Below are 26,306 nucleotides of genomic sequence, written 5' to 3'. Positions count from 1 at the left end.
TGGTACGAGAGTAGCGCTATTCCATGAGCACGAGGGCCCTTGTGCTTCCGACCTTTGCGCTGGCTTTCCTGGTTGCCTGGGCTGCCTCTTCACCTCATGTTGTTCTGTCCTCAGAGAATTCCATCTGATCATCCTATCTCCCCACCAGTTCAGTTCAGTTCAGTCACTCAGTCATGTCCGACTCTTTGTGACCCCATGGACTGCAGCACCCCAAGCCTCCCTGTCCATCACCAACTCCCAGAGTTTACTCAGACTCATGTCCATTGAGTCAATGATGCCATCCAGCCATCTCATCCTCTGTCATCCCCTTCTCCTCTCACCTTCAATCTTTCCCAGCATCAGGGTCTTTCCCAATGAGTTAGTTCTTCGTGTCAGGTGGCCAAAGGATTGGAGTTTCAGCTTCAGCATCAGTCCCTCCAAGGAATATTCAGGACTGATTTCCTTTAGGATTGACTGGTTGGATCTCCTTGCAATCCAAAGGACTCTCAAGAGTCTTCTCCAACACCACAGTTCAAAAGCATCAATTCTTTGGCACTCAGCATTCTTTATGGTCCAACTTTCACATCCATACATGACTATTGGAAAAACCATAGCTTTGATTATACGGACCTTTGTTGGCAAATTTATTCTCTGCTTTTTAATAAGCTGTCTAGATTGGTCATAACTTCTCTTCCAAGGAGTAAGCGTCTTAATTTCATGGCTGCAGCCACCATCTGCAGTGATTTTGTAGCCCCCAAAAATAAAGTCTGCCACTGTTTCCACTGTTTCCCCATCTATTTGCCATGAAGTGATGGGACCAGATGCCATGATCTTAGTTTGCTGAATGTTAAGCTTTAAGTCAACTTTTTCACTCTCTTCTTTCACTTTCATTAAGAGGCTCTTTAGTTCTTCTTCGCTTTCTGCCATAAGGGTGGTGTCATCTGCACATCTGAGGTTATTGATATTTCTCCCAGCAATGTTGATTCCAGCTTGTGCTTCACCCAGCCCAGTGTTTCTCATGATGTACCCTGCATACAAGTTAAATAAGCAGGGTGACACTATACAGCCTTGATGTACTCCTTTCCTGATATGGAACCAGTCTGTTCTTCCATGTCCACTTCTAACAGTTGCTTCCTGACCTGCATACACATTTCTCAGGAGGCAGGTAATGTGGTCTGGTATTCCCATCTCTTGAAGAATTTTCCACAGTTTGTTGTTATCCACACAGTCAAAGACTTTGACATAGTCAATAAAGCAAAAGTAGATGTTTTTCTGGAACTCTCTTGCTTTTACGATGATCCAACGGATGTTGGCAATTTGATCGTTTCTAAATCCTCTGCCTTTTCTAAATCCAGCTTGAACATCTGAAAGTTCATGGTTCATGTACTGTAGAAACCTGGCTTGGGAATTTTGAGCATTACTTTGCTAGTGTGTGAGATGAGTGCAATCGTGCAGTAGTCTGAGCATTCTTTAACATTGCCTTTCTTTGGGATTGGAATGAAAACTGACCTTTTCCAGCCCGGTGGCCACTGCTGACTTTTCCAAATTTGCTGGCACATTGAGTGTAGCACTTTCACAGCATCATCTTTTAGGATTTGGAAGAGCTCAACTGGAATTCACCTAGCTAGCTTTGTTCACCTCTACTAGCTTTGTTTGTAGTGATGCTTCCTAAGGCCTGACTTCACACTCCAGGATGTCTGGCTCTAGGTGAGTGATCACACCATCGTGATTATCTGGGTCATGAAAATCTTTTTTGTATAGTTCTTTGTGTATTCTTGCCACCTCTTCTTAATATCTTCTGCTTCTGTTAGGTCCCTACCATTTCTGTCCTTTATTGTGGCCATCTTTGCATGAAAATTTCCCTTGGTATCTTTAGTCTTCTTGAAGCTATCTCTAGTTTTTCCCATTCTGTTGTTTTCCTCTATTTCTTTGCATTGATCACTGAGGAAGGCTTTCTTATCTCTCCTTGCTCTTCCTTGGAACTCTGCATTCAAATGGGTATATCTTTCCTTTTCTCCTTTGCCTTTTGCTTCTCTTCTTTTCATGGCTGTTTGTAAGGCCTCCCCACCAATGGCTGTCTAATCCTGAATCCAGCTTTGTCTTCCTTCACAGCATTCATTACATTCCACACTTATCTCCTCCACTAGAGGGTAGCTTCCTGAGGGCTGAGACTGTTTTGTTCACTGTGGTTATCTCCAGTGCTTAGCATAGAGTAGGTGTTCATTAAATAATTACTGAATGAATGAATGGATGCTGCAAACACAGCAGGCCTGAAGAAATGAGTGGGTGATGTTCAGTCTTTACAGGCTATATTATGCATATCCTCCTTCTGCTGTCTGAGCCTCAAAGGGAGGGGCATGATGACTCCTACCAGAGGAGTAAACAGGGAAAGAGGCCCCCAAGAATAGAAATCAAAAATCCTCCTGCCTCTGATTTCATGGCCAAAGCCTTGAAAAACCTGAACACAAATTAACCTTGCAAAATGTAATGGATGTTTAAGGTAGTTAATTCCAGCAAAAAGAATAACCCAGTAAACAAGTTTTCCTTAAACAGGCAGACTGGCAGGCAGAGTGCAGCTTACATAAGGAGCAATCACATTGTCTACGTCACCCTCTTGGAGAAAGGCAGCAAGACACGTTCTGCTCAAGCTGTCCCCATAACCGAGTGATTCATGGTTACAGATCCCACCTGGAGCTGCCTCTGGCACATGTGGGCTGTTGGGCAATGACCCAGAAGTAGCCGTGAGAGTGAAGAGGTAGCTTCCGCAGTAGGAGCAACAAAAGACCTTTGCTCACACTCCTCAGATAACAGATGCTTTAGTACTGGGACAGGTCATGTTTGCCCCTCCAGAGTGGGGGACGGGTGTTGTCTTCAGCTTCATGGTGCCCTGGTGTGTGTGCTGTGTATAGAGGGCTACTCTAGATCATGGATCTCGGTCACATCCATGGAGAGATGACTCTCTGCTCTGCTGTAAGGATACATTTTAACATAATTTTAAATAATTGGACAGTTTTTGTGCATTCACCTAGAAACCAAAAAGTTTTTCAAGTGGGGACTTTACAGAAACTGGAGAAAGCACACTGGGTCTGGGGGACTGTCGCCAGTCACTCACAATCCACCCCGTGCCACCACGGCTCTTGGGGGCTCTGCTCCTCAAACACTGGCTGCTGAACAAGGTGGTCCTACCTCCCTTCTCCCTCCTGGAGCCTCAGCCAGAACACAGACCCTTTTCATTTTAAGGATTTTATTTTAATCATCATTCATTTAAAAATTGAATCTGCTGGAGTAACAGAGGTTCCAGAGTCTGAAAAGCTAGTACACAATGACTCTAGTATCATTCCTGACTTCTTCCTGAGATGATAACTGGCAGCCCAGTTGCCTGACTTTTTTGTTTCTTTTCCAGAAAGTGGAGTTCACCAAACCTCTTGCTTCCTTCTGTTCCAGGCTTTCTGGAGACCAAGACAGACCCTTTCTTTCTTTCTCTTATGACAACAGATTTCACTGGAATTTCAAGTGATTGTTTTCCCAAAATGCACAAACAACAAACAGATCTTTCATCTTTCCCAGATACTTGACATCAAGCTGGATGGATAGTAGAAGGCTAGCAAACCCTGTGTTGATGGACAGATTGAAAATTACCTGGGCAGACTTCACTTTGGGAGTCTCCTCACTAAAGACTGAATGACTTGTTGCTTTGTTGTTCTGAGGTTGCCCTGAGCAGCCACCCTATGGGGTTCCCCATCTGCAGCTTGGTAGGAAACAACATTCTTTAGCAGCCTTGACGCAACTGGCAGGGTAATGGCCGTAGCCTGCCTTTGTTAACAGGAGGCAGGGGCATTAGCTGTATTGTTTCTGGAAGTTGGCAGAAATGTGGCCCTGCCCTGTGGTCCTTCAAAACAAAACTTGAGTTTGAATTTCTTTTGTTGGGGTAGATAAGGCAGTGCATTGAGCTCCATGGAAAACAGACAGGAGGGCTCTGACAGATGGGGAAAGGGTCACCCCCACAGCAGGGGGTCAGCTTGGAAGTGGGTACTATGGCAACCCACTGAGAATTATCCTGTGAATTAAAGGAAGGTTGGATTCACTGGGTCTGCCCAGGCAGGGAACCTGGCTGGGTCTTTGTCAGCCAACAGACAAGAGGCTGGTTTGCAGCTGTGTGATTTGACAGTTTGGTTGTGTTCAGACAGCTCTGTGCTGTGGAGACGACATTACTCTGAGTCTCACTGTGTATGTAAACCAGTGGCACGCCAAGGAGGGAGGCAATGGGAGCCACCCGTTCAGGCAACAAGCATTGGATTTCTGTGTGTGTGTGAGTGGAGAGAACTTAAAAACAATAATAAAACTGATGAAAATTCTGTTTGCTTTTTATTATTTTCATGCTCTAACAGTTCCAAACAAGGTACAGTGATAAAATACTCTTTCCTCATTGGGGCAGACTTCTCCTATGTCTCCTCCCCCCACCTTTGGTATAACACTGGGATAAACAAGCACCAGGTGGTACGATTATAAATCATCAAGAGAGTAAACAGACAGCAAATAACTCCTGAGATAAGATAAAAAAAAAAAAAAAAGAATTATCCCCCAAACTCTGCCTTGTGGAGTCTACAGAAGGTTGATCTGTATCCTAGGGGACTTTCTCTTGTTTAGCTTTGTCTTGGTTACCTATTGCTGCTTTTAAAACTACCCCAACATTTAGTGCCTTAGAACAACAATCATTTATTTGCTCATGATTCTACAGTTTTGGCAGGGCTCAGTGAGGATGGCTCATCTTTGTTCCATGTGGTATCTGCTGGCCTTGGACCTTCCTAGAGCGGTTTTTCACTCACAAGTCTGGTACCTCAGCTGAGACAGATTGAACAACTAGGGGCCAGTCAGTCATCTCTTTCCAGGTGGCCCCTCCACATAGCTTAGACTTCCTCACAGTATGGTGGGTTCTCCTTATGTGGCGGCTGGTGTTCCCCAGAATGCAAAGCAGAAACCATCAGCTTTGTTTAATGTCTGGTCTTGGAAGAACTCGAACACTATTTTTGCCACATTCTATAGGTCAAAGCAGTCACAGGGCCAGCCCCAATTCAAACGGAAGAAAAAACAGACTTCATGATGGAGATACTGTTGTGACCATCTTTGGAATCAGCATCTACCTCAGGTTGTTTTCTCTGTTGTAACAAGGTATTGTATGCTTCCACATTTTGCCTTTAATGATGATAAATCTTATCACACTGGAAAAAGGTAGGTCTCGCTGTGACCTTTTAAGAAATCAGACTCTTAGAATTACCATCATGCCTGGGTTCTGAATGACAAGACAGTCTCTTGGCAAATTCCTAAGAAGAAACGAGATTTGGGGGCATGTAACATTAGCAATGACAATAAAGAGAAAATATGAGGATGAGCCTGATTTGCCAAAATCCAAGTTAATGCCTTGATCTGTCTTGACAAAAAAAGTCAAGTGGCCCCTGAATTTTGGTTATTACTCCCGGGTGTCAGACAGTCCTGTGTTTTACACCCTTTAAAACGAGTACTGCTGGAAACAGACTGGCCACAGGATACCCCTGAGGGTCAGGGGGCTAGAATCTTTCAGATCTTTCATGTATGACACACCTGTTCAGGGGTCTCTGTACAAATTTCACCCTGGGTAGGAGAACTGCATCTCAGTGGAAACAAAATCCACCTGAGGGTGGAGATACGTCGAAATGACTACTTTAGTCTTTGCCAAACAGTGTGAATCTGTCTATACCCCTACAGAGCTTTGGTTTGAAAAATATTTTCAAGCCCCCTAACATTCCACTCACTATAAATAACCGGGTGACCAGGTAGGCTTCTGGTAAACGCCCACGGTTTTGTGCTGTGTAAACACCAGAACTGAAGCCTCGGCTCCCTGGGTCACAGCAGAGCCTGGACCGGGCCCTGTCTCCTTGCCCCGGGTTCTCCTGTCTTCTGGAGCAGAGCCCCTCCAGGCTCCTGGCGTCTCTGCCTTCAAGGTCTGGTCTCATGGCCTTTTCTGCCTTGCCGGCTTGCATCCCAAGCCAATAGACGAGGTCAGTCAGCTCCCGGGGTCAGTAACCACAGCAAGGTGGACGCCTGGCTCCTGGTCTTAAACAAGGAGGTAGGGTGGGCGGCACGCCTGTACCCACCGGACCCAGCCCTTCCTTCCCACGACGGCCAAGATGTGGTGGGGCTGCCTCACCGTCTTGGGCTCCCATCACACTCGAGGCCCTTAGCTTTCCTCTCACAGCAACTCTGTGTCCCCGTGTGCCCCCAGACGCTCGGCCAAAGGGACAGCTGGGGTCAGGGTTCTTCCTCTCGGCGTCCAGGTCTGCTTGGTCCTCACCCTCCGGGGCGGGTTTCCGCGTTGGTTCGCCCTCGGACCAGCCCCCAGCACCCCCGCCTTCCGCGGGCCCCTCTCTCCTCGCTCGCTGGGCGCCCGGGCGTTGTTGCCCGGGCTTGTTTCTAGCTCCAGAGCGTCGCCCGGCCCGGGGCCAGGTCACGTGCGTTAGTGACAGCCTCTGGCAGGGCGGCCCCGGGGCCCGCGCGCCTCCGATTGGTGGGACCGGGCCTGGCCCCGCCCTGGGGCGGGGCGTCCGGGCGGGCGGGCCCGACGGGCGGGCGCAGCGGCGGATCAGCTGTTCCGAGGCTGCACAACAACAAAAGGAGCGGGACGCACCGGCGGCGGCCTGCGGCGCGGCCTCAGGAGGGCTGGAGCGGCCCCGCGCCCCGCGCCCCGCTGTCCGGGTGCCGCAGCTACCTCAGCCGCCCGCACGCGGGTCCCCGCCAGCTGCCTTTGCCGCCCGTCCGGCCGCGGGTCGGGCCCACGTAAGTGCGGGCGGGGCCGGCGTCCAGGGCCGCTCGCTCCGGGTCGCCCCTCGGGCCGCGGTCGGTGCGCTCCAACCCCGCTCTCCGCTCGCCGCCGCGGGCCGGCTGCCCACCACCTCGGCGGCCCCGGAGGTGCGCGCGGGCGCGGGGCGGCGGTTGGGTGTTTGGTTTCTGCCTCCCCTCACCCCGAGCGCGGCCTGTTTTCTCGGGGCCGCCGCGGGACCGACCTGCTCTGCCCTCTCCTCACTCGGCCTCCTGCCCTCCGCCGTTGGGCTGGGGCTGCCCGCCCGGGAGTGGGCGTCGGGGGCCCCGTGCCCGGGAGGGGCGAGCGCGGCCGCCGCCGCCGCCCCGGGGCGCAGCCCTCCGGGGCTTGCGGCTGCTCGGGCAGCCCTCCCGGCGCGCGGCGGCTCCGCTACCCCGCGACCAGCGCTCGCCCGCCCGTCGGTGGCAGGTTCCGTGACTCCTGCTTTGATCTTACCTATCACTGGTGGAGGTTGCACCTGTGGTAGGCACTTTATCTCCCATCGTTGTTAAAATCCTCATCATTTTGATCATGCACGCTCATTGGGTGCTTAGCGTGTGCCACAAACTCGGTGAGGATTTTACATGCGTTAACTCGATTCCCACAATAATCCTGTGAAGTTAGACTGTATTACAGATAGGAAACCTGAGGGCCCAGAGAGATGGACTTAACTTACTCAAGACCACACAGCCCGTTAGAAGGAAATGGTGTTTTAAGTTGAAGATGAGTTTTCTGTAGGGATTGTGTGTGTGTGTGTGTGTGTGTGTGTGTGTGTGTGTGTGTGTGTGTGTGTGTGTGTGTGTGTTCTGTAGGGATTCTGTGTGTGTGTGTTTAATTGTATTTCCTAATTACATCTGCTCATTGTCTCCTGTGTTAATTCTAATTTCGAGGAGATTAAGGAGGAGGGCCTCCCCCTTTCCGTCACTGAGACAAGAACCCGTTCTGAGTGCAAAGTAGTTTTGAGAAAGGGGAGTGGAAAGAGTCCCCTGGGGTTGTTGAACAGAGGAAATGAGGAGCCCCAAGATCTGGAAATCGCTTGGTAACTGAAACATCTTTTTCACTGCAGATGCAAAAAGTTGTAGGAAGCGTTTGTTTTTAAGGCACAGTCACTATAACCCTGAACTGGCAGCATAATTTTCGAAGGTTCCAGCCTGGAATCAGGACCTTGCTAATTTCTATGACTAAGGTCTGGTTTGTTTTTTTCTTTATCTTTTGTTCTTTTCTGTGAATGCTTCATCGATTGCTCATAGTTCTCTTGGGAATGGTCCCACTTTCAAACCTCAGGGTTAACAGGCTCTGAATTACCATTTATTGCTGTCTTTGTTCACTGTCATTCAAGGCTTCGGAGCCAACCTGGTGGATCCTGGGGAGAATAACCTCCTTGTAGCTGGCTGAGTAGGTTGGATAGAGTAGAACAAGTGAAGACAACTTTCTTGGCTTGGTTTTTCAACAGTTTAAAATTGATGTAAAATTACTTGAGTCAGCACATTTATTCTTCTAAACTAGTGAGAGAGGGTGGGATAAAGAGATCATTTTGAGCTGCTTTTTGATGATGATGTGTTAGTTTGGCCACCTGATATTTCGAAACTGTCAAGAAGCCACAACTGTACACATAGTTAGGAGTTAAATCATCAAAGTTGTGGGTTTGTTTTTTTTTTTTAATTTAAAATGTTTTTGGAGCCGCCTACTGGCAGCCAAAACCAACTGAAAAGTGCAGTTCTCCGAAGTTCAGAGAGCCAGAGTTGAGGCTGGAAGGAACCTGAGACATCCCATGCTGGAGGTGGGGGGCAAGAACGCAGGGTCCTGGGAACCAGATAGACTTCTGCTCTAACATGGGCCCCACCCCTGAATAGCTCTGTCACTTTTGAGCAAGTTACTTAATTTCTGAGCCTCAGTTTCCTTATTAATCAAATGGGACAAATAAGTACCTCAAGTGTGTCGCATACAATAAACATTGAGTAAATCGCAGCTCTGATGACTTTATGAACATTTTGCCAATAAAGACACTCAGACCCAAAGATGCTAAGTGACTTGCTCTGGTTTGAAGTGAACTTGTGGTTAATATTTACTGGGTGCCTGCAGAATGCCTGCTTCTAAGTGATACACACTTATTCCTCCTGTTGGCCCTATCTCCCCATTTTAGGGATAAGAAAAGTGAGGCACTGAGAAGTTACTATATATATCCTAAATACAAGTTCTGAGGAGCAGAGTCAAGATTTTCAACTGAGCAGGCTAACTCCAGAGCCATGTGGCCTCAAGGTTGGTTGCCTGTCTCAAAAATGAGAAAATAAATCACATCAACAAACTCTTCCCAACCTAGTAACTCCTTTTCTAAGTTCTCAAACTAGAATGCTTTACCCCATGAGTATTAAACTCAGTCACCTTTCTCTGCTCACAGAGCATTTCTACTCATGTAATATGAAAAATATTGATAACAAAAGTAACAAAGCAGGATACAAAATTGGGCATGCATTGGCCTACAATTGTGATAAAAAAGAAACTATTAGTAGAAGAAAATGCACACTGTACTAACTGATTGCAACAAAGTATGGAGTAACAGTTTCCTTATTTATTTTCTAAACTTTCTGTAAGGTGGCTTGGTTCATTTTATAATGAAGGGAGGGAATGGAGGTATTTAGAGCCAAGCGGAAGAGGCCACAGCTGCCCCCTTGAAGTGCTGGGGCACAGACACTTCGTTTCTTTTCTCCACCAGGGTGAGACTGCCAGGCCCGCAGGTGCTGGGGACAACAGCAGCGCCTCCCACCTTGCCTTCATTCCTCTACCTCTTGGCTAAATTCCAGAGCTGTATTTGTAAATTTGTCCTCTTAGGACACTGGCCTTCTCTGGAATTTTCACCTTAGTTTTATCTTTATCCTAGAGTTGTGAATATCAAAAAGCCTGTGACCTGCTGAGGAGTGCAGTCTGAAGCCCTGCTTTCCCTTTTTTTAGCTGCAGAGGACCAGCCCCAAGGAGAGCCTCCATTCTTGGGCCGAAGCCAAGGTGAAGAGTAGCAGTGACCTGGTAGGGACAGTCTGGGTCCTTGGGAAGATAGGCCATCAAGACATTAGAACAGCATTGTCCAATAGTAACATACAGTGTGAGCTGTGTATGGAGGTTTGGATTTTTAAGTAGCCACCTTAAATAAGGAAAAAGAAAACAGGTGAAATTAATTTTGTTAATATATTTTATTTAACCTACTATATCCCAAATTAAATAAAATTAAAAATTTAGTTTCTCAGGGAATTCCCTGACGATCCAGTGGTTAAGACTCTGAGCTTCCACTGCAGGGAGCGTGAGTTCGAATCTTGGTCGGGGATCTAAGATCCCTCAGATCCCACATGCCGTGTGATGGGGCCAAAGAATTTTTTTTTTTTTTTTTGTAGTTTTTCAATCTAATTGCATTTCAAATAATCGTTCACCTGATGTGCCCAGAGGCCATCTCACTGAACAGTGTCAGTGTACTGGGGCCTCTCTAGCAGCTCCTTGTCTTTTGTGACAGCTACAGAACGCGGGGCTGGAGGAACTTGGCAAAGTCAGGCCAACCTCACTTTAGGAAACCAAAAGAGGCTTGACTCGTGCGGTCCTGGGGGAAGCTCCTCCAGAGACGCCCTTCCCCTGGCAGAGCCGTGTGTCCTCCAGGCCTAGGCTGGCTTCCGCACATTTCGGAACAGGGCACAGCCAGAGGAGGCAGTTTGGAACCTGCAGCTGCCCAAGCACAGTGGCCCCAGCATGATTTCTGCCTTGTAGCTGCCACTTAACTGGCCTGGGCCTCAGGGACTGACCACATGTGGCACCACAGTTGGGGGATAGGGGCATATTCAGAACGAGCTAGGGTTCCCGTGGGGTGTTCCCTCCCCACCCAGCGGCCTGAGTCCAGCCGGGCACTCGGGAGAATTCATCCAACTAGGTCAGCAGACACAGAACTGTACTTGGGGCCAATAATTTAAGAGAAATGGGGGAATGATTAAAGTATCCTTTCTCCTTCCTAGCTCATATGCTCAAAACTTTTACGTACACATCAGCCCTGGGATAGCTCATCTTTTGGGATAATCAAGTCTAGCCAACTACACAACCCACTTCTCTTGTAAATTCTGTTACATGCAACATAAGGTTCACTTTGAGTTCTCATCCTCCAGCTCTAGACTACATGATTGGCCAGACTGCTTTCCAGAAGGGTTTTAGGGAGACTGGTTATGCAAGTGACACTTCCTGTTTACCCGTTTTTCATAATTAATGGCTGAAGATGACAGATTGTGACCACAGAAGTATTCCAGTGTCATTTATTTAAACACATACTTGTAGTACTACATGAGTAGTAGCCTGCCAAACAGTCGTAGCAGTCCAGAGAACACATGAAGAATTGAACCAGGAGTCTCATCACCAACAGATTTGAACCACATCATTTATAGCTAAGGATGATTGTTTTGAAAGTGAAATATCCAGAGTCTGAAGTTAGGGATTCAGGGCTGAGGCTCCCTGTGTGATCTCACCTACTTTCACGGTTCTTATGGTTCCCGTTACCCACTTTGTGTTGGTAACTCCCAGATCTGTGCCCTCAGCAGACACTGTGCTCTTGGACTGCAAAGCCCTAGATCTAGCTCCTTGCAGACATCCCCAGGACTCATCAACTTCCCTGCTTCCTCGTGTCCAGAGCACATGGCCTACACCTCTACTGTGTTCCTCTTCCACTGAACTGTCCTACCACCCCCCCCCCCCCAGTTGGCCAGGCCGAAAACCTAGGGCATCCTTGACTTTTCCCCTCCCCTTCACTTCTGGCACACAACACCGTGCAGGATCCAGTCCCCACATAGCCCCCAAGTCTGCTGTCAAGACTGTCCGCCTGGATCTTGAGCCAAATGGAAGTGAGCCAGATTCTCACTCATCTGCACGTTTCCATAGCATTCTTTCTCCTTTGTTTGTTCTTGAGCTCAGCCATTCACGATTAAGGTCATGATTGCAGGTGTCCTGTGACCCCTGTCTGGGATTTGAGGAATCCCCAGTACTTCTCACGTGACACTCATCACACCGGGTTGGTGGGCTTGCCTTGGGAGGGCCTTGTCCGCTGCTGTCTCTCCTGCCCTGAGCACTAGGCCTGATGCATAATAGGTGCTCAGCAAATATTTGCAGAATAACAGTTGACGCTGACTGAGAACTCTGTACCAAGTGCCTTGCTAAGTAGGTTGCCTGCACTATCTCACTGGACAAGAGTAGGATCAGGGGAGCCATCTAGGAGGTGGTGATTGGCAAAGTCAAACCAGTTGGCTTCAACTAGGGTGAGAGAGGTGGAGAGAAGTAGGCGGATTCCAGCCATGTGTGCAGTTTGGGTGAGGGGTGCGGGGGTGAGGATGAAAGGGAGTCCAGGGTGAGGGCTGAGTGTTTGGTCTGAATAACTACTGCCTCTCTTTCCTGAGAAGAGGGGAGGCTGGCAGTGAGCCTGAGTATGTTTGTGGGGGGAAATTAAAAGATCTCCTTGCAACTTATTAGGTTTGGCCTGCCCAACAGGTAACCAGGCAGAAATGGGTATATAAATCTGGAACTCTGGAATAAGATCAGGCGCGGCTGGAGTTCCTCGTTAGAACTCACCAGAACTCCATGGGGTAGAACCCTTGGAGTAGGGTGACTTCCTCACCCTGGTAGGAGACACGCCACCTTTGAACCCAGGCACAGTGGTCCTTCTTGGTTCTGGTTGCTGGGCCACCTGAGTTCTCTACAGTGTGACTTTTCCCACACCAGCTGTGGGAATGGTTTTGAAGGTCAAAGTGCGCTGTAGTTACAGATGTTAATGGAATTAGGTGTGCTTACAATCATACACAGGAACAGAGCAGGAGAGAAAAGGTGCCAGGGGAAGCTGAGGGCTTGGCGCGGCAGTGGACACGTAGCCGGCACGAGTGCTGGGCGCCGTGGGCAGCTTCTGACCAGTTGACCATGAAAACCTAGCTTTCGCTCTACTTACAGAAAAGTAGTATTTCAGTTGAAATATGTTACCCAGGGATATTATTTTATATCCCTTACTATTAAAGCACAGATGTGAAAGAGAACTAACCCCTTCCATTGTGCATTTTGAGATATTTACAGGTTGCATTTGAGTACTCGATTATATGTTTGTAAAAAAGAGATTTTGAAGAAAAAAGAGATTTTGCATCCTTGTGTTTGAAAGAAGGGAAGAGCCAAGCTGTAGGCTAAGGCCTATGCTTTTCTCTAGGGGTGAGCAGATGTACACTTTATATAAATATGTGCTGATTTGAAATAACCTTTTTTTCTGTTTTATTTTAGGGATAATGATTCCTGCTTCTCGCCTAAGTTGAATAAGCACCTTGTGCACTTTAATCCCCTGTCAGTGGCATCAGGCTGACCGAAGACAGGTTTTGGAAATCTCAGCTACAAAGACATCCAGCCAAAGTCTCAGTCTTGCCTTAACAATGTTTCAGAGATTGAATAAAATGTTTGTGGGTGAAGTCAATACTTCTTCGAACCAAGAACCAGAATTTAGTGAGAAAGAAGATGATGAGTGGATTCTTGTTGACTTCATAGGTAAGGGTATAGCCGTTAATCATCACAGCAAAAGTGGAAACTCTTTTATCGAGATTTTGCATAAGTAAACCAATAATTCTGAAGGTTTTTAAGCCTTAAAAGTAAATAAACAAGAATTTGTCTAAAAAAATTGCAGGAAGCATTCTGTGCCAGATGATCAGGTCAGTGAAACTGATGTCAGCCTCTCCAGTATGGCAGCTCTTAAACCCTGACCCAGTTAGAGGCACTTTTATAGGACACCCCCATCCCCGACAAGCAGTAACCCATCTGGTGCATTATGTGTCTATGCAGCAGAAGAGAAACCAATCTTAAAAACTGTTCTGCCAAACCAACATATTCCATCCCATACAGTGATACACACTGCCCCCTAACACGCACGCACACACACACACACACACACACACACTAGGTGCTCAGAAGTTATTTTATGATCATTGTGAGTGAATATGAATGGTTTTGTGTCTGATCTAAATAAAGGGAGGACTGTGAGCATCAGCTAACAGCATCATCTCTTCTTTTTCTGTGCTCTGATGTGATCTCAATGTGTTACTCATACCCCGCGGGACTTCAACAACGTGTGTGGACTACCATCTAGACACTTGCACGGGTTTCTCAGCAGCAGAGGATGAGGAAGAAGATGACATCAGTGAAGAGTCACCTCCCGAGCACCCTTCAGTCTTTTCCTGTCTCCCTGCGTCCCTCGAGTGCTTGGCTGACACGAGTGACTCCTGCTTCCTCCAGTTTGAGTCCTGTCCAATGGAGGAGAGCTGGTTTATCACCCCTCCCCCATGTTTTACTGCAGGTGGATTAACCACTATCAAGGTGGAAACCAGTCCTATGGAAAACCTTCTCATCGAACACCCCAGCATGTCCGTCTATGCTGTGCATGACCCCTGCCCCAGTCTCGGTGAGGCCCACTGTGGGACTGAGGAATTCCATAACCCAGGCAGTCCCAGGTACGTTACTGTCTCCACCGATGTTCGTGAAAGTATGTGCCTAGTGCATAAGGCGGGTGATGGTATGAAAAGATGAACTCATTTGAGATTTTCAAAATATTAGTTCTAGCATGGCCCCAGTTATGTAATGAGAGCTGTCTCGTTTGTAATATTCTGCTACTGAATGGAAAGAAAAGACTGGCATTTCTGCTAAGTATCTTAGAATATAACTCTGGCACTTTATAGTCTGGATTATTTGGGGTATCAAATTTGACAGGAACGGTATATCTTAAAATAAATCTCGTGATCTTCGAAGTAGTCCTAACTAGGTCACATCAAATGGTGCTTAGCCTTGAAAACCTGAGGAATCTGAAGCATGAGGTAAAGAACATGGCAGATTTAGCAAAGCATTTTGCTCAGAGTGTTCTTTTCTGCCTTGCAGAGGGAAGCTTTCACATCCAAATACTGTTCTGTGGTTAAATGGGTGCCCCAAGTGGTCTGAAAGGCTCTGCTTGGTTGGTGGATGGGTTGAGTGTCTGGAATGGTTCAGGGAGCGTGTCTGGTCAGTAATCCATTCCAGAACAAACTCACAGTCTGGCCTTTATCCTGGGACTACATTCAAGATGGTTCCCACCCACTAAAACAAAGCCGGTGGCTGCGTGCAGTGGCTCAAAGTCCAGCTGGTCTGTGATGCATGTTGGTGGGAGGTCCCCTCTAGCATTAAGCTATTGGTAGGGTCCTGGCACTGCCTTAATTCCCTTCATGCCTGTCAAGGGGACAGGTGAACTGGGCTTTGGAGCGGCTCAGTGTTCTGTGGCTCAGTGCAGTCACCCCGAGGGCCTCTTTCTCAGTTGTCCAGGCTCTGACTCTACTAACCACGCCACTGTATGTGTATCTCCTTCTATTTCCTGTTTGCCAAATATAAACAAAGCCCAGGCAGCTCATTAATCTGATAACTTTACCAGAGTTTGCTGCACTTTCAATATTGTAGATGTTCTTGAATGAAGATAAATATACGCTTGTGCCAGACTGAAAAACATTTGCTTATATTGTTACCCAAGCTTTGTATTAGGTAGGATCTTTGATCTTTGACTGGCACTTTATTCCATATTATAAATATATCAAGAGGTTAATGTTTCAGGCATTCCAACAGAAGTTTAAAATACAGTTCTTTGAGGTGGTTTAATTAATTTATTTAATTGCTTAGCAGTTGATTCAAATTAATTTCTTCAGTTCTTAGAAATTCTTCTTACCTTATTTTGATCTCATCACTGAGGAGTTCCACTCGAGAATTTAGTGTGATTAATTACTAGCATTTGTATATTTATGTTTTCAATATTTAAAGTATGTGTATTTACATATGTATATTTAGCAGCTTCATAGACAATAGAAGCAGTTCATATGCACTGCAGAAAATTAGAAAGGGCAAAAATTTTTTAATTTTAAATGACATTTTTCTCACTACTGAGAGATGAATACTGTCAAGATTCTAGGGCATATCGTTCCGGGTGGTATTTTCTGGATGTGTCCATGCATGGATATATAACACCATTTTTAACCTAAATGAGATCAAGCTATAGGTACTGTTTTATAATCTGCTTTCTTAGGCAATGATCTCTACTTTTTTTTTTTCCCCAGTAAAATTTTACTTTGTGAACTATACAAACCATACTCAGATTTGCCCACTAAAGCCCAGAATATTTCATCTAGTTTGTTCAAACCAGGAACCAGTTCAGGACCTTGCATTGAACCTGGTTAAGTGTTTGCAGTTTTGATGCAGTGAGAATGTTCATTTTTTATATCTTGTTTGTCACTGTATCTTGTTATATGTTTTGATATAACACTTAGGGTAGTTAATTATAAATAAAGGATCAAATGGACACACCTAATTTTATATGAATTCTTTCTGAACATAAGAAAGTACTGTAAATTATTACAGTTTTATAATAACTAAAACATTTTAACACCTTTATATTTGGATTTTAAATTCTTATAAGAAAGGCCCAGTAAATCAAGATAGAAATCAGATGTCACCAAAACTAGGAAGATGGCTATGTGGTAAATATCTGTATTTTCTGAGCAAGAAGTAAACCATATGCTTTTCGAACGTTAAGATTGTTTTCATCCTGTGTATCCTTGTAGAGATTACCATAAAGTACATAAAAGTAAGGTGCTTAACAGTTAAAGACAGGCATCAGAGTATGTACTTTACTGCATTTTAGCCTTTATAAAATATTGTATGTGAAGGTTTATGTGCTATCATAATCTTAAGTACTACATGTTCCTTTAATGACCCATAGTAACCCAGTTTTAATAAAGAAAAGTTGACCACATCCTAATAGTAAAATTAAACAGCATTTTCAACTTTACTAGTGATTTAATAGTTCACCATTTAACATTTGTAGGGCCAGGAAAAGCTGCTTATAAGACTCACTGGCACAGAGTAAGTATATTTCATTTGAGACTGTATGATATGTGTTATCAGTCTGAGTAGGAAGGCAAAGGACTCAAGGCATCCAACTTTTAAAAACCACTGTCTTTGTTTTGTTTTAACTGCTTTCTATTAGTTTCTTAATGTGACCTGCTTTAATTCTACTATTTAATAAAAATAATATATTAAAAACATAACTGTGTTTTCCTCTAGCAGTTGTAGGCAGAATATATAACTGCCTTCCTGTGTAAAATAACCCTTAAAAATCTTAAAGTTCTTCATTATGTGTTAATGTAGTTTAGAACTGATTAGCTTTTAATACAGAAAATATATAGTAATTACATGGTTTGTAGCCGTATATTAAGATTATGTGTTCTCCAAGGGTCTTTATAACATTGCTCTGCAAATGCCATTCCAAAGTGTGCCTGTTGTGATATAAATTTAAAACTTAAGAGTTATGTTTTGTAATAAGCAGATATCTTACCAAGACAAATTTGAGATGAGAATTTCTTTATGCATATTTCTGTTAAATTCAGACTTAAAGCTTGTTTTCCTAGAACATTTTGCTTATAAACAGATAAAGTCTGTGGAGCTGCTGTTGGCACAATGCCTCAGTATCAACCCTGCCTCATAATCAAACCTTGGAGCGTGACTTTTGTTACATTCTTGGTTGAGTTAGGTAATGATTGTGACATTTACCTCTCTGAGCCTGAGTTTTCTGATTAGTAAAATTTAGGAATTAAAATAGTTTTCTTTTAAGGTTATAGTGAGAATCAAAATACGTGTGTAAATGTGTTTGGTGTGTAACTGAAATTCACTCAAAGTGTAAAGCATTTTTTTTAAACTACAGTCCACTCAGCCTACCACCTGTGGGTGGATTCTATCACGTACTTCAGTGAGAGCTGGCTGCCTCTGTCTGCCATTATCAGTCAGCGTGCTCACAAAGTCAGAACCTGTCTGACGGCCCTGAGACCCTGAGCGCTCGGTCAGCCAGACAAGTCAGTGTGGCGAACTGAATTGCCAAGTAGCTTCTTCAGTTTCCTCGATAACGCACGATGTTCTGTAATAATCCCCAGTTTCTTCTGTTGCAGAGTGGAAACTGAGAATGAGATGGGGCAGCATATTCATTGCTACGTTGCAGCTCTCGCTGCTCATACAGCTTTTCTGGAACAACCCAAGAGCTTTCGCCCTTCGCAGTGGATTAAAGAACACGGTGAAAGACAGTCTCTGAACAGAAATAGCCTCCGTCGCCAAAATCTTACCAGAGATTGCCACTCTCGGCAAGTCAAGCACAGCGGCTGGGCTGTCCATCAGCCCTGCCCCCGTCAGTACAATTACTAAGAATCTGAAGCGTGTCTGGTTGGCTTCTCGTAGTTGTGCATACGTGTGGGCAGGTGCGTGTGTGGACGGTGAAGCTGCTGTCTCTCTACAGCCAACAGATGACCAATCACATAGTTTGATCGGTGTGTTTAGACACTGTCTTGAAAACCAGATTTATATGCTGTGTATCACGTAATGCCTTGCTCTTAACATTTGCTTTTTTGTAAAAATTTTTTCAGAATATTTTTGGAAACATATCAGTACAGTTAGTGTTTGGGAAGGTCTTTAAATCTATTAAGGTGTACATGAGTTAGCAATTTAAAGATGTTTCTTCCCAAGTACGAGAATAGGCATCTTTCAATTTCATTTTATTGGGTATTAATCAGTCTTTTGAGTAAGCAGAAATTTATTCTCAGGGTCAGCCATACACTTTATTGACCAGTACTTGATAATCTTTTCTGTATATAATGAATTCATTTTTACACACTAACATGAGCATTAACAGGTGATGTGGTTGTCACAGATATAATGGAATTATGGCTGAACTTTCTTTTGGAAGAAAACTTGATATATTTCTGTGTGTATGGGGTTTTTATTTCCCAGATTAGCCATGCAGTTCATTTTGGAATTCAGGTACATTAAGTGTTAGTGAACAATGCATTCAATAATTCCGATGTGAATGTGTAACGTGGTACAGACATTACGGCATCGTGGGACAACAGTGCCCGTCTCACGTGCAGAGGGATTAAATTCGACCTGTGAAATTGTATTTGGGGAAATGTGTATCTGTAAGTAACACATTGGTCCACTGTTTGTTTGGATTCTTTCCTGCCAGCTCTGCCTGCTCGCCACCTCACATCAGCTGTAAATTCAGAAGTACGTGTCCTGCACTCTAGTGGCTTCCTATTTATATCTGCCCAGGGGAAAAGAGATAGGCTTTGTATTTCTGATACAGTGATAGATCCTCTGCTGTGGAGCCTGTTCCGCCAGCTGGCAAGCAAGAGTGAAGGGGATTCCTGGTGACATCTGTTCACAGCATCTAAATGAAGAGTGACAGGTTGGGTTTTTCCTTAAGTTTATATATATGTTTTTAACTTGGGCTTCAGGCAGATTCCTTAACCACTTTGGCCTTTGGTGCCTCCACCACGGGGGGAGTAGTAACATGTACCTCCCTCCCAGTCGTGAGGACCGCGTACTGATTTGAAGTGGGGCTGTCCTGAACTGATCCTTGGGCGGAATTCCAAGGGCCCCTGTGCCGAGTCTAGTGCAGGGGCGGGGCCGGGCAGCTTTTCGGCCACAATTCCTCTTCAGAGTGTTGGTGCTTGTGAGGCCAGGGTGCGGGGTTCGGGTCACACCGAGGCCAGTTAGCTCAACGAACGCAGAGAAAACCTATTTCTTTACCTTTAGTCACTTTATTTTTTCGCAGTTGGGATGGGTTTTGCTGAGCCATCTGCACTCTGACCAGTTTCCTCTGAAATTAAGTTGAACACATTTACAACCCAAAGCACATTCTACTGACAGAGCAATAATACTATCACCTTCATAGTCAGATAGCTTATTTTTCCAGTCTCCTCTGCAATCCTAATTGAGTACACGACTAGACAGTGTTGTCGAGGAAAAAGCAGCATATAGTTATGTGAAGTATTGTTTTATTCTTCAGCAACCCTGTAGCATCTGGATGCAGGGAACCATGGGAGACTTTGCAGTGAATTCTGACCAGACTGGGACGTGTGGAGTCGGGAGAGGTGACATAGCTTAGTTAGATGATGGTGGTAGGCTGTTCCTCCACCACTGGCTGTGCTGAAGGGCCAGGAATATCTCTCCAGAACAAGGGTCTAGATCCTCCTTCTCACCTTAGTCCCCTTCTGTTTCGACTACCCCTTTATTTATTTGTTTTCCTCATTAGGGGCCAAGTCTGTTAAGTTTTGTCAAACTGAGCTAGAAGTTGTTTTGTTACTATTTGTGTTTACCAGCATTGGGAGATAGAGTGTTCATGAAAGTGTGTATGTTTTATGCCATGACTGTTAAAGGGCCGTATGTTGCTAACTTGAGCATAGGTGTAAGCCTCTGAATACATGGGGGTCTCTTTTTTTCACATACTAAATGTAAGTTGTTAGTACCTCATGAGCTCCGGAAGTTCAGCCATGAGAATTTGTTTGGCCGCATGAACAGATTTGTATATAAAACTGCAATTGTCTTTTTTTTTAACTATTATTTTTTCAGATTTCCTGATACCTTAAATACATTTACATCTCTATCAGTTACTGACTTTTCATTTGCCTTATTTGGGCCAGGTTTTTTATGCTTTGTACCTGCAAAACAATTGACTTCAGTCTTTTCAGTGTTTTTTCAGGGTAGGGCCTACCATACATCTGTGATATCATACTGTGGTTTCTGCATCAGTGTCTGAAGGCTTCTGTCTAAAACTGGCCCGTGTAAGAACTGAAGAAAGTGGTCCCCTAAGGCAGTTCTTGGCCATCACGTGTTTGTTAGGGATCGACCATGTGCAGGTTCACAAGACCAATAATAACAGAGAGTGCTATTGACCTGTTAAGTATTCTTTGAAACAGGGCTGAAATGCAGCTTATTATAAGTTAATTATTTTTGCTGTTGTAAATATAAATGGTTTACAGTGTGCTTTAGTGCGTATTTCTTAAAAATTCCAGCGGTGAGAAAGAAAGAAGACCCTTTTGAATTTAGCGCTCTGGTTCTAAACTGATAATATAGCATGTTACTTGGAAAAAGTCTGGAATATGTGGTGCACACAGCAGTGCTTCATGAATGAGTTTCTTAGTTATAATGCACCATGTTTCTCAAAGTTGGTGTTTTTCATTTTTAAAACATTTTATGATGTATATCTTATGTTTATTACTTTTCTTCCTCAAATAATTTGATTATGTACTGCACCATAAGTTGAAGATTAACCACCCATTATTTATCTTCGGTGGGACTTTATACGGTTGGGTTGGGGGGAGGGTAGGGAATTTTTTGCAGAAGGTGCAGAGTGATTGGGTTTATTACTCACTGTTGCAGGGAGCTTTTTTTACATTGATTTCCTATGCGTTTTTTCCCAGTTCCGATGCAAACTGTTTCTGTTTACATACCTTCTCTGTTGTATCAGAACTTTGATTCTAGTGAGATTACAGTTTACTTAAAACTTGAGAGGGCCACTCAGCATTGCCTAATGTTTTTGCTTCTCAAATCTGTGTAGTACACTGGTTTGTAATCTTTGTGTCTTCATTGAATCTGAGTATCTTTGCTATTTCTCTTCTTCCTCAAAGAAATATGTTGTCTTACATACTCTTTTAAGAAAAAAGAGTAAAGAAGGATATCTTTCTTTTTCTCATTTTCTTTGAGTTCGAAACAAAACAAAAAAGAACTCTAGAAGATAGACATTTAAATTTAAATAGCTTAGTGGAAAAAGTTTAAGAGTTTCCAATTATTAGTTTTTGTTTTTAGAATCAGTTAAGAGACTGCTCCTTGTACTGGAGATACTAGCATATGTTTGTAATGTTACCTTAAAATTATCTTTTTATTTTATAAGTCCCATACATACTGGTTAAATTCTTTAAAGAGTTGGGCCACTATCATGGATGGTTTCACTGCCATCGGCCCTGTTGATGTATTATAAATGGCATTCTTATCTACTTATTTTAATGCTTAAAGTTTTATATAAAACGCTTTATTTAGAAAACTTACATAATATAGTGGTGTCAGCCTTGCCATGTACCAATTTCACTTGAAATTTGACACCAATTGCAGTGGTCTGGAGTGGAGAAGGCAGTCCTGGAAAGCATACAGATAAGGATATCTTTTCCTGTTTGCAACAGTATCCTTTATGTGGGAGGAGAAGTTACTATTCTAAGGAAGGCAGCTTAAGTGGATAATGTTTTGTGTGTCATTGACAATTTTTCTTAAAATATTTTTTAAATTGTGTAATTGCTAAATGCTCAATTTTTCTCTGTATTTGCCTGAAGTTTTAGTATTTGTTTTCTAGGTTGACTTCTAAAAACCAAACCAGCTTGGGGAGGTTAGATGTGTCTGTTTCCAAGCTTGGTGTGTGTGAGTGGTTTTGCTTGCTTTTTGGTTGTGTTTTCCTCCAGAGGTTTGGAAATCTTAATCAGTAATTGTGTGTATTATTTTATTTTAAGTGGCTTTGATTTTGTTTTTTTTTTTCCCTCAAGTGAAATTGTGAACACATTTGCTTTTCAAGGGCAGGGCGTGAGTCCTAGAGACTGAAGACTGTTGTAGGCTGTACTCTGTGCCTTCCTGGTGTGTTTCTGGACACAGTTTTTTTGTGTTTTTTTTTCAACAACTTGAAAACTTAAAAGGGACATTTGGTTAGGTTATATACTGTACATCAATCTATGCATAAATGGCAGCTTGTTTTCTTGAGCCACTGTCTAAATTTTTTTTCTGTTTTTATAGAAAATTTTTGTACTGATTGGTTCATAGATGGTCAGTTTTATACACAGACTAAACAATACAGCACTTTGCCAAAAAATAATTGTAGCATTGCTTAAACATTGTATATTAATACCAGTTCTTTGTAATTGGGTTCAGTGGTGTATTTTGCACTACCTGGAGTTATGGTTTTTAATCTGTCAATAAATAAAATGTCCTTTACCTTCACATTTGTCAGATTCTTTTATCTTTATGGTCATTAGCCTTAAAAACTTTGTACAACTTACTTAATCAATCAATCAGTTAAGTCACTCAGTCATGTCCGACTCTTTGTGACCCCATGAACCACAGCATGCCAGGCCTCCCTGCCTGTCACCAACTCCTGGAGTTTACTCAAACTCATGTCCATTGAGTCGGTGATGCCATCCAACCATCTCATCCTCTGTCATCCCCTTCTCCTCCTGCCCTCAATCTTTCCCAGCATCAGGGTCTTTTCCAATGAGTCAGCTCTTCGCATCACGTGGCCAAAGTATTGGAGTTTCAGCTTCAACATTAGTCCTTCCAATGAACACGCAGGACTGATCTCCTTTAGGATGGACTGGTTGGATCTCCTTGCAGTCCAAGGGACTCTCAAGAGTCTTCTCCAACACCACAGTTCAAAAGCATCAGTTCTGTGCTCAGCTTTCTTTATAGTCCAACTCTCACATCCTTATATGACCACTGGAAAAACCATAGCCTTGACTAGACTGACCTTTGTTGACAAAGTAATGTCTCTGCTTTTTAATATGCTGTCTTAAAATGAATGCTTTTTAGTTTTACTTGTCCAAAGGATATATTTAATATGCACTTTACTTTTTTAAAAAACTTGTATAAATTAATGTATTAAAAATTTTCAGCTAAAATGAATAATCATTTACCTGAACATGAATTTGGGAATGATCCCAGCCAGAACCTTTTCCCTCCAGCCAATCTGTGTTAAAAAAACAAATACAGAATTTAATGTACTGGTTCTTAGCCTTTTTTAAGCAAGCTTGGTAGAAATCTTCATAGCTCCTCTCCCAGATAAATGCAGACACAGTCTCACGTAAGCACTGCAGGACAACACCCCTGAGGCCCGCTGATGTCCCGCTGTGGCGCTCTCGTCCTTAGTTTTGGTTTCTGTTGTTCCGCCATGCTGCACACCTTGCAGGACCTTCGTATCTCAACCAGGGATTGGACTTGGGCCACAGCAGTGGGAGCACCAAGTCCTAACCACTGGAGCGTCAGTCGTGGCCGACGCTGCCACCTCATGGAATGCAGCTCATCAGGCTCCTCTGTCCATGGGATTCTCCAGGCAAAGAATACTGGAGTGAGTAGCTATTTCCCCCCTCCAGGGGATCCTCCCAACCCAGGCATCACACCCAGGTCTCCTGCATTGCAGCTGAGCCTTCACCATCTGAGCTGCCAGGGAAGTTCCCTAGCCGCTGGACCGTAAGGGAATTCCTCTGCCACTAGTTTAAATAAGCCAGTAACATTGAGAATATTTGAATAGGAAGCACAAAGAATAACTCCTGTGTGAAGGGATCTTTGAAGAAGATTGGCATTCTAGAATGGTAGCTTACCGCAGGATACATTTTTGTTATCTCTTGAAACTTTCAGCTGTGATGAAAAGATTGGGGGCAAGGGTGAAGAAAAGGGGTGACCCCAAAGACGAAAATAAGGTCTGTTTGATTGGGGATGGAGCAGCACGAAATGAAAGCGCCTACCCGGGCGGGGCAGGTGGAGGGGCGTTGAGTCTTTGGCAGGCCCACTTCCGGGTGACTGGAGTGTCCGGGGATCCAGCAGCTCCATCACAGCTCCAGGGCAGTGACTGCACGGGGTCTAACGCAGGCGGCTCAGAAGCAACACGGGCTTGTGAGGGGTGGGTATGTCAGGCTCTCACAGTCTGACACCTGCTAAGATTATCTAGCTCCTTCATTTGAATTTATACTGACCAGAAGACTAGTCACTGCAGCATTGTCTGTAAAATGCTAGGAACAACCTAAATGTTGACACATAGGAGAAGAGTTGAAAATATTGTGGTGTATTGCATAATGGAGGTCAATGCTCATTGGTTTTAAGAAATGAGATCAACTCTATGAACTGATAAGGAGTGATTTTTGAGGCTCTGAAGTGGAAAAAAAGCAAAGTGCAAAAGAGTATTTAAGATACCCTCCATGTAAGAAAGAAGGGAATATAAGAAAACACATGTATCTGCTCATTTGTACAAAATACAGGAAGAATAAACCAGCAGCTAAACCTTTAGAAAGAACGTGAAGCCGCTCAGTCGTGTCTGATCCTTTGCGACCCCATGGACTGCAGCCCCCCCCAGGCTCCTCTGTCCATGGGGTTCTCTAGGCAAGAATACAGGAGTGGGTTGCCATTTCCTTCTCCAAGGGATCTTTCCCACCCAGGGATCAGACCTGGGTCTCCTGCATTGCAGGCAGACTCCTTACTGTCTGAACCACCAGGTAAGTTATTAAACCTGCAGAGGGCGGGTAAGAAAGCTGAAGAGAGGAACTGGGACAGGTTCCGTGGGATGAGGAAAGAGCAACATGTCTCTTGAGTGTCCCTTTTGTATAGTTTTGGCTTTTAGAAACCATAGTAATGCTTCCAGCACCCTCACAAAATAAAAGATGAAAATCAGCCAGAGTGTGTGAAGGAGGAATCTCAATTGGAACCAATTACAATTGGACCTATTACAAATGAGACTATAACCACACTGAAAGTGTGGTTAAGTAACTGGAAATTAGCATTTTGAATGGTTACCATTCATATAAGGCTAAGATGAAAAGAACTGTAGACAAGTAAGCCAAGTAGTCATCTGCTGCTCACAAAGGTATCGGTTAGCAGTTCCGTCATTTTGTGTGTATATTAGGACTGAACATATGAACAGAATATATGGTGGATAATGAGAGCCAGTTTCACACCCCATGACCCAGACACACACTAAGGTGACCCTGAGCAAGGTCACAGCTTCTGTAATCCCTTCCCTTCCTTCAGTGAAGGCTTCTAACCAACAGAATATGACAAAGGTGAAGGGACTTTGTAGATGTAATAAAGTCCCTAATCAGCTGATTTTAAGATCAAAAGAGTCTCCTGGATGGACTGAACAATCAGGCAAGCCCTCTGAAGGAGAGTCTAGAGGTCATGGGCTTGAAGCAGTAGAAACTCTCTTTCCATTGCTGGATCTGAAAAATAAGCTGCTAGGAATTCAACAGTCACAAAGAAATCAATCTGCCAACAGCCCGGGAGAGCACAGGGGTAGATCCTTCTAACCTACAGAAGCTGAAATAAATAGGTGGTGTTCTCACCACTGAATTTGTGGTAACTTATTAGGCGGCATGGAAAACAAACTACAGGGAGTTCCCTGGTGGCCCAGTGGTTAGGACTCCACACTTTCACAGCCAAAGGTCCTGGGGTTTGATCCCTGGTCAGGGAAGTAACATCTCACAAGCTGTGTGGTATGGCCCAAAGAAAAACGAAAACCAATTACACTAGTGGAGAAAGAAGTTACAACTAAGGAAATGGGGAAGACTAGAATGGGCTTAAGTTGCTAAAACGGAATGAAAGGTGTCAGGGTTAACCAATTTTTAACATGCTGCTGCTACAGCACTGCTGCTAAAGTTGCATCAGTCGCGTCCGACTCTGCGACCCCATGGACTGTAGCCGGCTAGGCTCCCCTGTCCATGGGATTTTCCGGGCAAGAATACTGGAGTGGGTTGCCATGCCCTCCTCCAGGGGATCTTCTCAACCCAGGGACCGAACCCGCATCTCTTATGTCTCCTGGATTGGCAGACGAGTTCTCTACCACGAGCGCCACCTGGGAAGCCCAATTTTTAATATGTGTATAGAT

General features: G+C 44.4%; 1 protein-coding gene across 6 annotated transcripts; it reads left to right on the top strand.

Moving 5' to 3' along the window:
- Positions 1 to 6,591: 6,591 nt before the first annotated feature.
- TP53INP1 (tumor protein p53 inducible nuclear protein 1) lies at positions 6,592 to 22,660 on the top strand. 6 transcript variants are annotated; one of them, XM_065903480.1, is made up of 5 exons: positions 6,592 to 6,789; positions 13,085 to 13,342; positions 13,938 to 14,298; positions 16,683 to 16,720; positions 17,800 to 17,926. In XM_065903480.1, the coding sequence occupies exons 2-4, from the start codon at positions 13,231 to 13,233 to the stop codon at positions 16,702 to 16,704; spliced, it is 495 nt and encodes a 164-aa protein (XP_065759552.1). In that variant the 5' UTR covers positions 6,592 to 6,789; positions 13,085 to 13,230; the 3' UTR covers positions 16,705 to 16,720; positions 17,800 to 17,926. The 6 variants fall into 6 exon arrangements, with proteins under 6 accessions (XP_065759552.1, XP_065759547.1, XP_065759548.1 ...); XM_065903477.1 differs by lacking the exons at positions 6,592 to 6,789; positions 16,683 to 16,720 and adding exons at positions 9,053 to 9,070; positions 9,761 to 9,832 and having other exon boundaries at positions 17,800 to 22,660; XM_065903475.1 differs by lacking the exon at positions 16,683 to 16,720 and having other exon boundaries at positions 6,594 to 6,789; positions 17,800 to 22,660.
- The last annotated feature ends 3,646 nt before the right edge of the window (positions 22,661 to 26,306 follow it).

The sequence above is a fragment of the Muntiacus reevesi genome, chromosome 12, assembly GCF_963930625.1.
Source record: "Muntiacus reevesi chromosome 12, mMunRee1.1, whole genome shotgun sequence".
Classification (NCBI taxonomy): Eukaryota; Metazoa; Chordata; class Mammalia; order Artiodactyla; family Cervidae; genus Muntiacus; species Muntiacus reevesi.
The sequence above is the reverse complement of the archived record's forward strand: the minus strand, read 5'-3'. Positions and strand labels throughout refer to the sequence as shown.